At 38.2% G+C, this 12799-nt stretch overlaps 1 protein-coding gene across 1 annotated transcript in view; it reads right to left on the bottom strand.

Moving 5' to 3' along the window:
* Positions 1–11199, bottom strand: part of RASA1 (RAS p21 protein activator 1) — a 103848-nt gene extending 92649 nt beyond the window's left edge. The window contains exon 1 of the mRNA XM_051993159.1: positions 10653–11199. Coding sequence (XP_051849119.1) covers positions 10653–11116 — 464 coding nt within the window. The 5' untranslated portion in view covers positions 11117–11199. The remainder of the gene's footprint in view (positions 1–10652) is intronic.
* Positions 11200–12799: the final 1600 nt, after the last annotated feature.

Here is a 12799-nt window from a genome sequence, read left to right as displayed (position 1 = left end):
TTTTTTTGGTTGAACCGGTTTCCTCATCTTTAAAATGATGATAATCCTGTCTTATCAACCTCATAGGGTTACTATCAGGCTCAAATGAGATAATATAAAGCAGAAATAATAATAATGATTACAGCTGACATTAAATGCAAGCATGGTCCTCTGCAATTTCAATCTGACCTCCTGCTCCTCTCCGCATCCTGTACACCCCCAGTCTAAATAAAGTCTCTCTTTATGTACTCTGAACACACCTGTGCTGTCACCTTCATGTTTTTGCATATTCTATATATATGCTTTCTTCAAAGCAGAGACTAAGTTTTACTCTTCTTCCTATCACTGATATCAAGAATAGCCCCTCACAAAGGACTTTATCTTCAAAATATGTTTTTCTTTAAAAAATCTCTAAGGTACAACCTTAGGTCAAGTCCTGGTCAGCTCTCTCCTTGATAATTTCAGCATCTTCTTTACTAAACTGACTCCAATGACCACTCTTCTCCCATCAATTCTTAACTTCTTCACCAATGACTCTTTATCACCAAATGATTCAATGCAATAAGCATCTGGAAATGGGACTAAGTTGGATCCTGGAGATGCAAAGAAAAACAATTCCTGGCTTCAAGGTTAAAATAGAGAAGTGAAGACAATATAATTTATGGAGCAACCAAAAGATTAGAAAAGATTTTCCTTTAAGTAAGGAACTGACATACTTGGTTCTATACTTTACAGAGATTATTTAGGCAGCTGTATAGAACTTATATCAAAAATAAGTATAATTAGAAAATGAAGTTAGTTCTCCTACAAAACAGATGGAATGTCAAGATATAATGTGAAGAATCTTGGTGTAACTACAATTAAGTCAGTATAGCTGCATCATAGTTAATGGAGGAGAATAAAGTGGAAGAAAGGTGGGAAGGAATCAAATTACAAAGAGCTTTAAATGTCCAACAGAAGCCCTTTTATTTAATCCTGAAGCCATTTGGTCAGACCTTTACCTTAAAAAAATTTAGTCTGGTAGCTAATAGAGGACAAATTGGAATGGAAGGAGACTTGAGACAGGAGACCAGTTAGGCTATCAAAATATTAGGTAAAAGGTGATAAGAACTTGAATTAGAATGATAGCTGTGTGAATAGATATAAGAATGGGAAAGTGAATATAAGTCTGGGTGGCTAAGGGGTGGTACCCTCAAAAACATGGGGAAGAATACAATTATTTGATGCAATAGAGAGCACTGACCCAGAAGTTAAAAGAACCTGAGTTCATATGCTCAAAAAGTTATCAATCTGTGCATACCCTTTGATCCCAAAGGGCTTATATCACAAAGAGATCATAAAGAAGGGAAAGGGATCTGTAAGTGCACAAATGTTTGTGGCAACCCTCTTTGTAGTGGACAGAAATTGGAAACTGAGTGGATGCCCATCAATTGGAGAATGGCTGAATAAATTTTGGTATGTAAATATTATGGAATATTATTGTTCGGTAAGAAATGACCAACAGGATGACTTCAGAAAGGCCTGGAGAGACTTACACGAACTGATGCTAAGTGAAGTGAGCAGGGCCAGGAGATTATTATATACTTCAACAACAATATTATATGATGACCAATTCTGATGGACCTAGCCATCCTCAGCAATGAGATGAACCAAATCAGTTCCACTGGAGCAGTAATGAACTGAACCAGCTACGCCCAGCGAAAGAACTCTGGGAGATGACTAAGAACCATTACATTGAATTCCCAATCCCTATATTTTTGCCCACCTGCATTTTTGATTTCCTTCACAGGCTAATTGTACAATACTTCAGAGTCCGATTCTTTTTGTACAGCAAAATAACGGTTTGGTCATGTATACTTAATTGCGTGTCTAATTTATATTTTAATATACTTAACATTTACTGGTCATCCTGCCATCTGAGGGAGGGGGTGGGGGGAAGAAGGGGAAAAATTGGAACAAGAGGCAATTGTCAATGCTGTAAAGTTACCCATACATGTAACTTGTAAATAAAAGGCTATTAAAAAAAAAAAAAAAAAAAAAAAGAATCTGAGTTCAAATCTGACTTCAGACACCTAACACTTCCTACCTGACCCTGGACAAGTCACTTAATCCCAATTGCCTCACCAAAAAGAAATTTAAATTGGGGGAGGGAGTTTCAAAAAACTATGTATGCAGAAATATTTTCCTAAAGATTTTTATCATAATTTCAAATATATCTTAATACTTCACATTTAGGAGCCTTGATGTTAACTAGAAGTATTCTTCCCTGTTTAAAGGGAAAACTAGGTGTGTTTCTGCCCTAATTTTAAAGAAAGGTTTATCAATCTGCCATTTTATCCAAGTTTCACACTCACTGAAAGTAAATCCATAACCACACAATTAATTTCCCTTTCAATGAGAATATCAAAACCAATTAATCTTATGAGCTTCTTATAAGACTGCTCTATGAAATTACATTCTTCTCCAGAAAACTGACACTTCAGTACTTATAGGGCAAATGTCATATTATTTGAAAGTCAGAGAAAGCTATGTGGAGAAGATACAAAGTCAAAAACTACTTCCCAAAAGATAAGTAAAAAGGGTGAATAAGCAGGTTTTTTTTTCCTAAAATGCAAACTGTCAGCAAATGCATAATTATCCAAATCACTAATAAAAGAAATACAAGTTAAAATAACTTACTTTTTAATTAATATTTGTAACACTGGCAAAGATGCCAATTTAGAAGAAAATGATAACTAGTAACAAACTGGGTCAAATTTTTGGAAAATGACTGGTAAATTTACTAACAAAGTCATTAAATTGTACATACTCTGACCTAGTGATACTACTACTGCACATATACCCCAATGGAAAGGTGCCACGCCAACTGAAATATTCAGTTATTCAGCAAGCAGTACTAGGTACTATGCTCACAGCAGCACTTTTTGTGGTAGCAAGAAAAATTAAGATTTATGAATGTAATACAATAATATTCAATCTAAGGGGAAAAAATTATTATCAGGAAATCAAAGAAATAAGCCCAGTTGTTGCTTTAAAAAAAATTTCTCTATTAATGTTAAACATAACTTTTTTTTCCATGTTCTGAAAAAGTTTTACTGTGGGGGGAACTAAGGAATTGATCAAAGAAGTGGAGGTCATCAAAAAGCAGAATGAATAAAGGAACAGAACTGAGACTAAATGGTGAAAAGTGCTTTAGTTTTTAGAATTCAATATTTCTGCTATTGTTTCTGCTATCCACTGAATTCTAGTAAAAGGAATCCAGGAAATTATTTTAAATGCATAATTTAACAACCATACGTTCACTGAAATTCTGAATTATAACAACCTTCTATATCTGCTCCTATGGCATTCACATGTGGATCAATAGTTTTAATCTTTTTCAGATTTCCCAAGAAAGTAGGGGAAAGAAATAGAAATAAAGAAAAAGAGAATGGGAATGAAAGAATAAAAAGCACAGCAGAACTTAGGCTTGAAATTTTCAGATATATATATATCACTACAACTACTATTACTACTAATAATAATGATAGCTAGACATTTATATATCATTGTAAGGTTTTGTAAAGCACTTTATAAATATTATTTCATTTTATCCTTGGGAGTTTAAATGCAAGTTATTGTCTGAGGCAGAATATGAATTCAGATCTGATTGCAAATCCAAGGCTCTATTCACTATGACACCTACTTTCAAGATATTTATAGATAAGAAATTTTATTGCACCTCTTTTATGGCTGCACACATCACTAGGAAGTTTTAGGCTAAGCATCAACCAATAATGACTCCAAGTCCAAGGCTCTATTCACTATGAAACCTGATTCTAAGATATTTATAGATAAGAAATGTTATTGTACCTTTCTTATGGCTCCACATATCATAAAGAAGTTTTTAAGCTCTAAGCATCAACCAATAACAAGCACAATGTTGAGTACAGGAAAACTGTACTAAACAGAATGGGGAAATATAAGAAACAGAAAATGTAAGCCCTACACTAGAACTATTCATAATATAATTAGAAAAGAACTAAAACACACAAGATAGTTTCTATAGTTACTATCATGAGGTAATAACATAATTGGTCAGAATTTTATGAAGACTCATGATGGCCAAAAGAATTGAGTTTTGTTTTGTCTTACCATGCTCCTGCCCTTCTTTGAATCCTATGGTCAAAAAAACACTGCCCCCACCCCCTAACCCCTAACCTGGGCTCCAAGAGGGAGTGCATTCCAAGTATGAAGTGAAGCCCACTAAGATATGATGCCAGTGATCTGGGAAGTAGACTCCCCCAAAAAAGTTTAAAGGATCCGTTATAAGAATTATAAACTGAACAAAGATCCTGAAGAGCTCACAACCTGCTAAGTAGGTGCTTTGATTATTTATGTTCATGTTAGAGAAGAAATTAAGGCCAAGATTAAGTGACTTGACAACAGAGTTTACTAGGCCAGAAAATGGCATGGTCTAGACTACCATTTAAGAATATCATTCTCCTAACAGTGAAGAATATTGCAATAGTCCAAAGGAGACTAGAGTCCAGGGAGTCTTAAATCTTCACATACAAAGAAGACTTTGTTCAGTTTTCTTATGAATAATTTTTTTCAGTAATTGTAACAGATTCGTACTAATTAATCCATTCAGATATTCTCCTTCTAGAGCAAAACACAGACGGCCAAGCTAACAGGTAAAGTCTTTGACAATATAACAGAAAAAGGCATTACTCTCATAGAAGGTTAAAACCAGTGAGTTAGAGCTTTCTTTCTCTTTTTAAAACACTTTGTTCTAAACAAAAGAACTTACCAATCAGAAAATCAAACACTGCCCACTTTTTAATATGGTTACAACTCAAGATTTAATCTGACATTTAAATCGTTAAAAACACCACAACATCAAGAGTTATCCTGCTTGTTCCTATCAGTCATTGGTAAGATTTTAAATTTTCCAAAAGCTGCAAATTCAAAAAATATGGAAAATTATTCTGCAAAACTAATGCTAGTCATATAGGCCTAAAAGCCTTCATACAGATCACAAAACTATTTTTGTGACCATGTTATTTGAGCAGAAATTCAAATTGTTTCATATATCACTTTACTTAATACCATAACCAAACACTAGAAAAAGATGGAAGGAGACAAAGTCTTTCTCTCAAAAACTTAAAATCTAATTAGAAAGAAAACTGATATTAAACAAGAAAACTGATAATTTAACAAGAGAATGTGCTAATATACATAGAGTAGGTTCACACAAAGTGCTATGAAAAATCTGAGAATTGATTTTCAATTAGATAACTGAGGAAACGCTTCATAAAAGCAGGGGTATTTCAGCTGGACCTTGAAGAATGTGAGATTTCAACAACAGCATTTGCTGAAAAGAAGGAAGGAAGGGTATGTTTTAAGAATTTGGGACACCAGAAGAGGGAAAGGGAATGGGCACATATAATATTTAATAATATAGTTAATCCTGGAAAGACACGTTGGTGCTCAATTATAGAGGAGCCCAAGATTGCCAGAATCAAGAATTTATAATTTATCTGTTTAACAAGGAAAGGCCAATGACATTCTTTTTCCTTTGGTAGTAGAGGAACATTATTATCAGAAAGACAAATTAGAAAAATTAATCTGATAGCAGGATAATTGAAAAAAATGGACTGAAGAAAGCAGAGAACAATTAAAATGCTTAATTATTAAACAAGAGTATAATATGAAGAAATGAGGAATTATAATAGGGTGGTTACATTAGGAATGGAAAGGAAATGACATGAAAGATAGTGGTAGCTACAGTGGGGAGAAATACTGAATATAGAATTAGAAGTCTTGGATATAAATTCTGGGTTCTCTCACTACTACTGTGAACTTTGGAAAGCTGTCAAAATACCATGGCCTGTGGATACAAAAAAAAAAAGGAGGGGTGGAGAAGGGGGGGAGGGAAATGGTCTCTGCTCTTCAGAAGGGAGCTGAGTTTAATGGTGAATTTTAGTTTCTATAGATGTAGAAAAAAAGATAATGGACAATAACATTTCTAAGGTATCTGGAAGCTCTAAATGTGTGATCCTAAAATCACTAGTAATGAAAAGCATAGTATAATAGAAAGAGCACCGGATTTAGAATCAGAGAGCAAGATTCAAATCCCACTTTTATTACTTACCACCTATATAACATGCACAGTTTTTTCATCTGTAAAAATGAAATGGCTGGGTCCAAATGGCCTTCCAGCTCCAAATTTAAGATTCTCTGATCACAAAAATAACCATGATCAATAGATAAAGAATATTTCAAATCAAATGCAATGTTTAATGAGGAGCATTCTCCAAATTCATAAAAGATATATAGCTGCAAATTTAAAATAATAATAATCGCAACAGTAAAAGCTGTACATGAACAGATATAACCTAAATAAAACATTTCCATGGGCATCAAATTCTTTCTGCATTGCCTTATCATGGGTTGGAGGTAACCAGAGGTTCTCTTAGATGAGTGAAGCTCTGCCAATTAATAGAATATTGGGAAAGTTTCAAGTAGGACTCTCAGTCAGATAAAAATTAAGTACAAAGACTTTTGTTAGCACCCTAACTATTGATGTTAATCCATCCCAAATTACTATGTACTTAGCCAAGTTGGGTGTCTATGTATTTATTAATTTTACATTAAAGTACAAATAGTTTTATATTTTATATAAGCCAGCTGGTGGTGTTGCCATGCATAGAACAAAACTTCTTAAACTGTGTGTTGCAACCCAAAATAGGGTCACATAACTGAATATGGGGGTTAAGAAAAATTTGCCAACAGTAAAAGGTATCAAATATTCTGCCAAGATTTAATTCTTGTTCATATACAAGTACATCCATTTCATTAGTATGCAAAGTTGTTTTTGTCTTTACTAAATGATAAAATTATTTACCAAATTTTTAAAAATTAATTTCTTTAGGATTTATTATCAGTAAATGTTTGATCTATATACCTACTTTATATACTTACATATCAGGGGTCATTTCTCAGGCTAAAAGGACTGGTGAAATATGGAAAAGTCCCACCAGACTAGAGCACTGAGCCTGGAATTAGGGAGATTTGGTTTAATTCAGTTCTCAGAAACTTAGCCTGTGTGACATTAGGCAAATCACTTAACTTGAATCAGTTCCCTCAATTTAAAATAAGGATAATAACAGCTCCTACCTCACTTATTTTAAGGATCAAATGTAAAATTTGTAAAAAGTGCTTGGCACACTGCCTGACACAAAATATGATACAGAAATACTTACTACTTTCCTAATCTCTTCTCCCTCCCTTCTCCCATCCCTCCCCAGCCCCCCCTCCTTTTAACACACACACACACACACACACACACACACACACACACACACACAAAATCTCCCACATAGAAATAAATGTAAAGTTACCTAGAATAGGGATTATTTCACAAATTGAATTTGTAACCCAAACCTAACACAATGCCTTGTATATGTCAGGAACTTAATATTTGTTGCTTGATTGATACATTATTTATCAAGAGTTTTGCCACTAAGTAATTAATTTCTTGTCCACTTTATAAAACCATCTACAAAATTCTTAAGTGATTATTATCTGCATCTTTCCTAAATGGGACTATCAACGTATCAATGAAATCACAGATTTTTAATCATTAAAGTAATAAGCATCCTGTATATGTACTATAAATTTCACTATAGGACAAATCTTCAAGATACAAAACAACATAACACAAAGCATGCATGGTAAATGGTCAAAAGCAAATCTATTTGAAAGTTTCTCTTTGGTCCTCACATTTATCATTACTTGTACTTACTTTGTATTGCTTATTTGTGTATTAGGCATATGCTATACATATATTGAAGCGGAATAAAGAGTATCATCCAAAAGACATATGACCAAAACAGGAAGTAGATAGTGATGTAATAATCCATGGACACCTACAAGCTCCACTATTAAAAGATCTAGAGAAAGGCCCTCAGTGCTTTGGTAGATGCCCAGTGAAGGATATTCAAGACATAAAGGATGAAGATTTAGGAATGAATTGAGATCTAGAACACTTTGGGGAGTATACTCACATTCGTGAAACCATATATTTATCAAAATATTATAATGTAGTAGCACTATTGGATTGACAGTAAGTCAGTTAACGTCAGGGACTATGCCTTATCTAAACTTTTCCCAATATTACTTAGCTCTTAAGACCACACACTAAACAGTTGACAAATAGTTGATGAAACAAAATGTCAAGTATAGCATATACTTACAATAACAAAACAAAGTATATTCTTAATAATAATAAAAATAGAAAAGGCTTTCTATTTTTATATAGTTTTAAGGGTTGCAAAGCACTCTACAAACCTTTTGATCCATACAACAACCAATATCTTATCCAAGGTCACAGAGCTAGTAAGGGTCTAAGATTAGTTAGACTGTAACTACAAATGATCACTCCTGATTTTCTTTGAAGCACAAAAAAAAAAGTTAAATCTAGTGGAAATTCTGTATATTGTTGTTAATCAATAGCAACATTTAATAATACTTAATAAAAGAGCTGTTTTTGTCTTTCCTTCCAAAGGGGCAGAGTTACTGAAATATTAAAAATATCTTTTTATCTCAAGAGATCTGTAGTACAGAACAGTAGCACAAAATGTGCAAGATTCCAGCTTATTTGTCTCTAACTCAATTTTACACTATTTCAAAATTTGGTTTCTTTCATATACAGAAATTTATATAAAATAACACTTAATCAATAAATATTTGAGCACTTACATCAAACTGTAAAGACAGCATTTTGTAAACCTTAAAATACTACATATTTTTTAAATGCTACATAAATGTGACCTATTATTACAAGATCACATTTTTATTTCTAAAGTAAGAATTTTACCAAATATCAATCTTATCAAAACTCACAAGAAATGAACTTATTTCTTGAAACAATTATTTACCATGTGAATAACCAAAGTGAATTTTTAGAAAATTTCTATCACTACAAAATTACTAGCCCACCTTAAAAACAACCCTTAATATCTATAATCTGAATTTTTAATAGTATTTTCAAAAATGATCCCCTAAATAACCAATTTTTACATCACTTAGTGAAAACTGCAAAATCTCTGTAGGAAATAATGTTCAAAAACTAAATTCTCAAGAGATTCAACATTGTTTAAACATGGGGCTTTTCAAATTATATATACTTATGACCCTTTCCCCAAAAAATAGGTTCTTTGCAAATTCAATTTTGTACTGTTAATTTTCATCATGTGTGTTTTATTAGTTGAGAAGGCTACTGAATACATAAACTGACAACTTAAATTGATGGTGATCAAACAGACTAATCATACAGTATGAAAAAACATTTCCTATTTTTAATAAAGTCGTCAATACTGTATTCGGAGAAGAAAAAAGTAAACTGAAAAAGATGGTTGGGAATTAGAGTTATTATTCCCATCATACAAATTTGGGACGCATATACCTAACCTAAAACAATAAAATTAGATCTTAAAATTGCTCTCTGAACTTTTTAGTCATGGCTTTATGAACAGAATTTAATTCTACTTTTCTGCCCTAAAAATCAGAATGTACACCCACAAAAAAGGACCAAAAGATCCTACTTTAGTGTGATGAGCATTACAGCATATTTTCCTAATTAATTTTAAGAATAATCCAGTTAAACTTCTTAAGTAGCTTAAAATCAAAATATTGCAAGTCATGTGTTCTCAATTATTTAACTGCACAGATTTTTAACCAAATCATTTTGGTTCTGCCACACATTTAGTCTACCAAGACGAAAAGTGTCAATTTAAAAACAGAAAATTTATAAAAAAAAAAAAGTTTAGGATGCTTGAATATTACACTCCTGATCATCTCTTTAAACTCAGAATTCAACTGAAGAGGAAATAATCTGATAAGACAATTAAACTAAAAATGCTTATAACATTACCAGTATCATACACAAAAATAAGATTCTCCTGGCATTGCCGATTTAATTTCCATGTGATTATGGGATTATTGGAATCTACCAATATGTTTTAATTATTGAAAAGAAGTATAAACTTTTTTCCCTCTCTTCGAGATTCAACAAGTACTTTGAATAGGTATCATTAAAAATTAATTTTGAGGGAAAAAAACTACTATATAATTCAAAAATTTGAATCACCAAACGAATATTAGGCATTGCTTCCCTCAATTATTCCTCATTCAAAAATTACAAGTCTCCTTCCTTGCCTCACTCACTTCATTGTGGTTTCCGTCGAAGTGCTGAAGTTTAGATTGGCGTTCTTTTAAAAGTTATCGTTTCAATAACCAATGCATTTTTTTAAAGGTAGTAGCAGCACCAAACGCTATTTCGATAATTAACTCATTTTAAACCTTCCCCTCATCACCCTCATTCAGGACAACTGAGTTTCAGCAATCAAGTGTGTAGCAACCTCAGGTGCTTATCACCTGGGGCTTCATAAACTGTTCTGCTCTGCAGGCATTTCCCCCTCATCCAACCTTTCAAACTTTATACCTTCCTTAAGGAGTCAAATGCACCAAAAAGCGGGAACATGCCTCTACGTAGGAGTCCCTACATCCTCTGCCCAGAACTGCCCCCCAAATAGTCTGTTTCGGGATCAGTCGTGGCGAATTGAGGGACCCCTCAGGGGGACGAATTCTCCCATTCCCCGAAGGCACCCGCCCCACTCCAGACTCACTGGTTGGTCGGGGGCGCGTTGAGAGGGATGGCCACCTCCTCCTCCTCGTACTCGGGCCCATCCAGGGAGTCGCCTTCGTCCACAGTCCCCGGGCCCCCGCCCAGGAGAGAGGGCAGCTGCTGCGGCGGTGGCGGCAGAGGCGGAAAGCCCCCCAGGCCGGGGGCGTCAGCGGGCAGCAGGGCGCCCTTGGAGGGAACGGCCTCCCCCGAGGAACCGACGGCGGCGGGAGCACCTCCCGCCCCAGGCCCGCCTCCCAGAGCCGAGCACAAAGCAGGGCCCCCAACTCCGTGAGCCAGGCCTGGGCAGGAGGCGGGGGGACAAGGCAGGGCCGCCGAGGTCCTGACCCGACCCACAGCAGCACAGGGATTGGGGTCGGCGGCCGAGGCCGAGTCGCCTCCACTGCCTCCCGCCCCTGTGGTCGCTGGACCGCCCTCCTCACTCCCGGCCGCCTCGGCCGCCATCATGTTGGAGCCCTCTCGGCCCGGCCCTGCCCGGCCCTGCCCGTCCGGGAGCCCCGGGGGCCACAGGGCCCGGGGTCCTGGCCGCCCCTCCCCGGCGGGCCCCCCCTCAGCTCCCCGGGCCGCGGAGGAAACTACAATAAAAGGACGGAGCCCGCCCGCCCTCCGGCCCGAGGAGCCCCTGGGGCTGCAGCCCGGGCGCCCCGGAGCGGCCCTGACCGGCTACGGAAAGAGAGGAGGGAAAAAAAAAAGACCCGCGACCCCGGCCCCCTGCCGAGGCGCGCACACGCCCCTAAAAGCAGACCTTCCACACGCGCGCGTGCACTCACGCACACAAAAGATACACACCCCCAAAAGAAAACTTCCCAGCTCTATAACTAACTAACGAGTATGGGAAGAAGAGAAACTGAGCTGCAGCCGGCGCTGCTGCTGCAGCCTCCACCACTACCACCGCTTCACCGCCCCAGTTCTGGCCACCCCCACCGCAGCAGCCGCCGCCACCGCTGCCGCTGCTGCTGCTGCTGCCGCCGCCGCCGCGGCTTCATCCTCCACGGGGCGGGAGGAGGGAGGGTTGAGGAGGAGAAGAGGGAGGGAAGGATTGGGGGCGGGAGAGAGCGCGGAGCAGAATCCCGAATCGCGATTCCCAAACTGGAACACGCAGTTAGGGGAACTAGAGAGAAGAGAAAGGGAAACGGGGAGGGGATACCGAAAGGGGAAAGGAAGGGAAGGTGGGAGGGAGGGGGAGAGGAGGAAAAAAAAAAGGAAAAGAAAGAAGGTTCCTGCGCAGGCGCACCCTGGGAAAGCTTTGGGCGCGGGGAGAGCCGGGGAGTGGAGCTGATGGGAGGAGGAAAAGGAAGGGGCGGGGGAGGAGAGGGAAGGAAGAGGTGGGCGCGCGCGCGTTCGCGGCTCTATTCGACTCCTACCAGCCGGGCGCGTGGCGAGCGGCCACTCTGAATTGTCCTCCTCGTTTCGGCGGCGGCGCGCGTCTTCCAAGGCATTGTTCAAATGGGCCCGCGGCCCGCGATCCGCTTTGTTCCCAGACTTCCTCAGAGTGCCTCGGCCAACCTCTGCCGCCCTGACCCATCCTGAGGCTAGCTGCTGGCTGCAGGGGGTGGGGACCGAGGAAAGTGTGACCCTCCCCTCCCCCCCCGGAGCGCTGGAGGAGTTGCATGGCTTAGGGATGGGAAGTCTAAAGTGGGTTCCGGGGAACACACAGACTGGGGCGTCACATTCAGGGGTCTCCAGGCTTACTCGGATACGAAATGGGATAATAAAACACTTCCCTAGAGCGCCTACATTTCCCCTTTCCCCCAAATCAGAAGCTAACAAGGAAGGGAATATGTCAGTCAACACTTATTGGGCACCTCTTTATGCCAGGTACTGTGCTAAGTGCTAAAGTAGGAATAGTAGTCTCCGCAGTCGACAAAGCCTCAGACGAAAAGTGGAAACAATATGCAAATAATTGCAAGTGGGGAAGGCTCTTTAATTAAAAGAGGACAGGGGAAGTTTCCTGTAGACTGTATGATTTTGGCAGGGACTTCCAGGAGGAAGAAACTGCAGTTGGGGTAGGGTCGTAAAGGATCCAAAGAGTGAGGTGGAAAAGAGCACGAGTCAAAATGCCAGTTGCCTTTGTAACTTTTTTGGCAGCAAAATCACTTAATCCTTTTCCGAACCTAGATTGTCTAATCT

Source organism: Antechinus flavipes, chromosome 1 (genome assembly GCF_016432865.1).
Source record: "Antechinus flavipes isolate AdamAnt ecotype Samford, QLD, Australia chromosome 1, AdamAnt_v2, whole genome shotgun sequence".
Lineage (NCBI taxonomy): Eukaryota > Metazoa > Chordata > Mammalia > Dasyuromorphia > Dasyuridae > Antechinus > Antechinus flavipes.
Note: the sequence above shows the minus strand (reverse complement) of the source record. Positions and strands in the feature narration are given on the sequence as shown.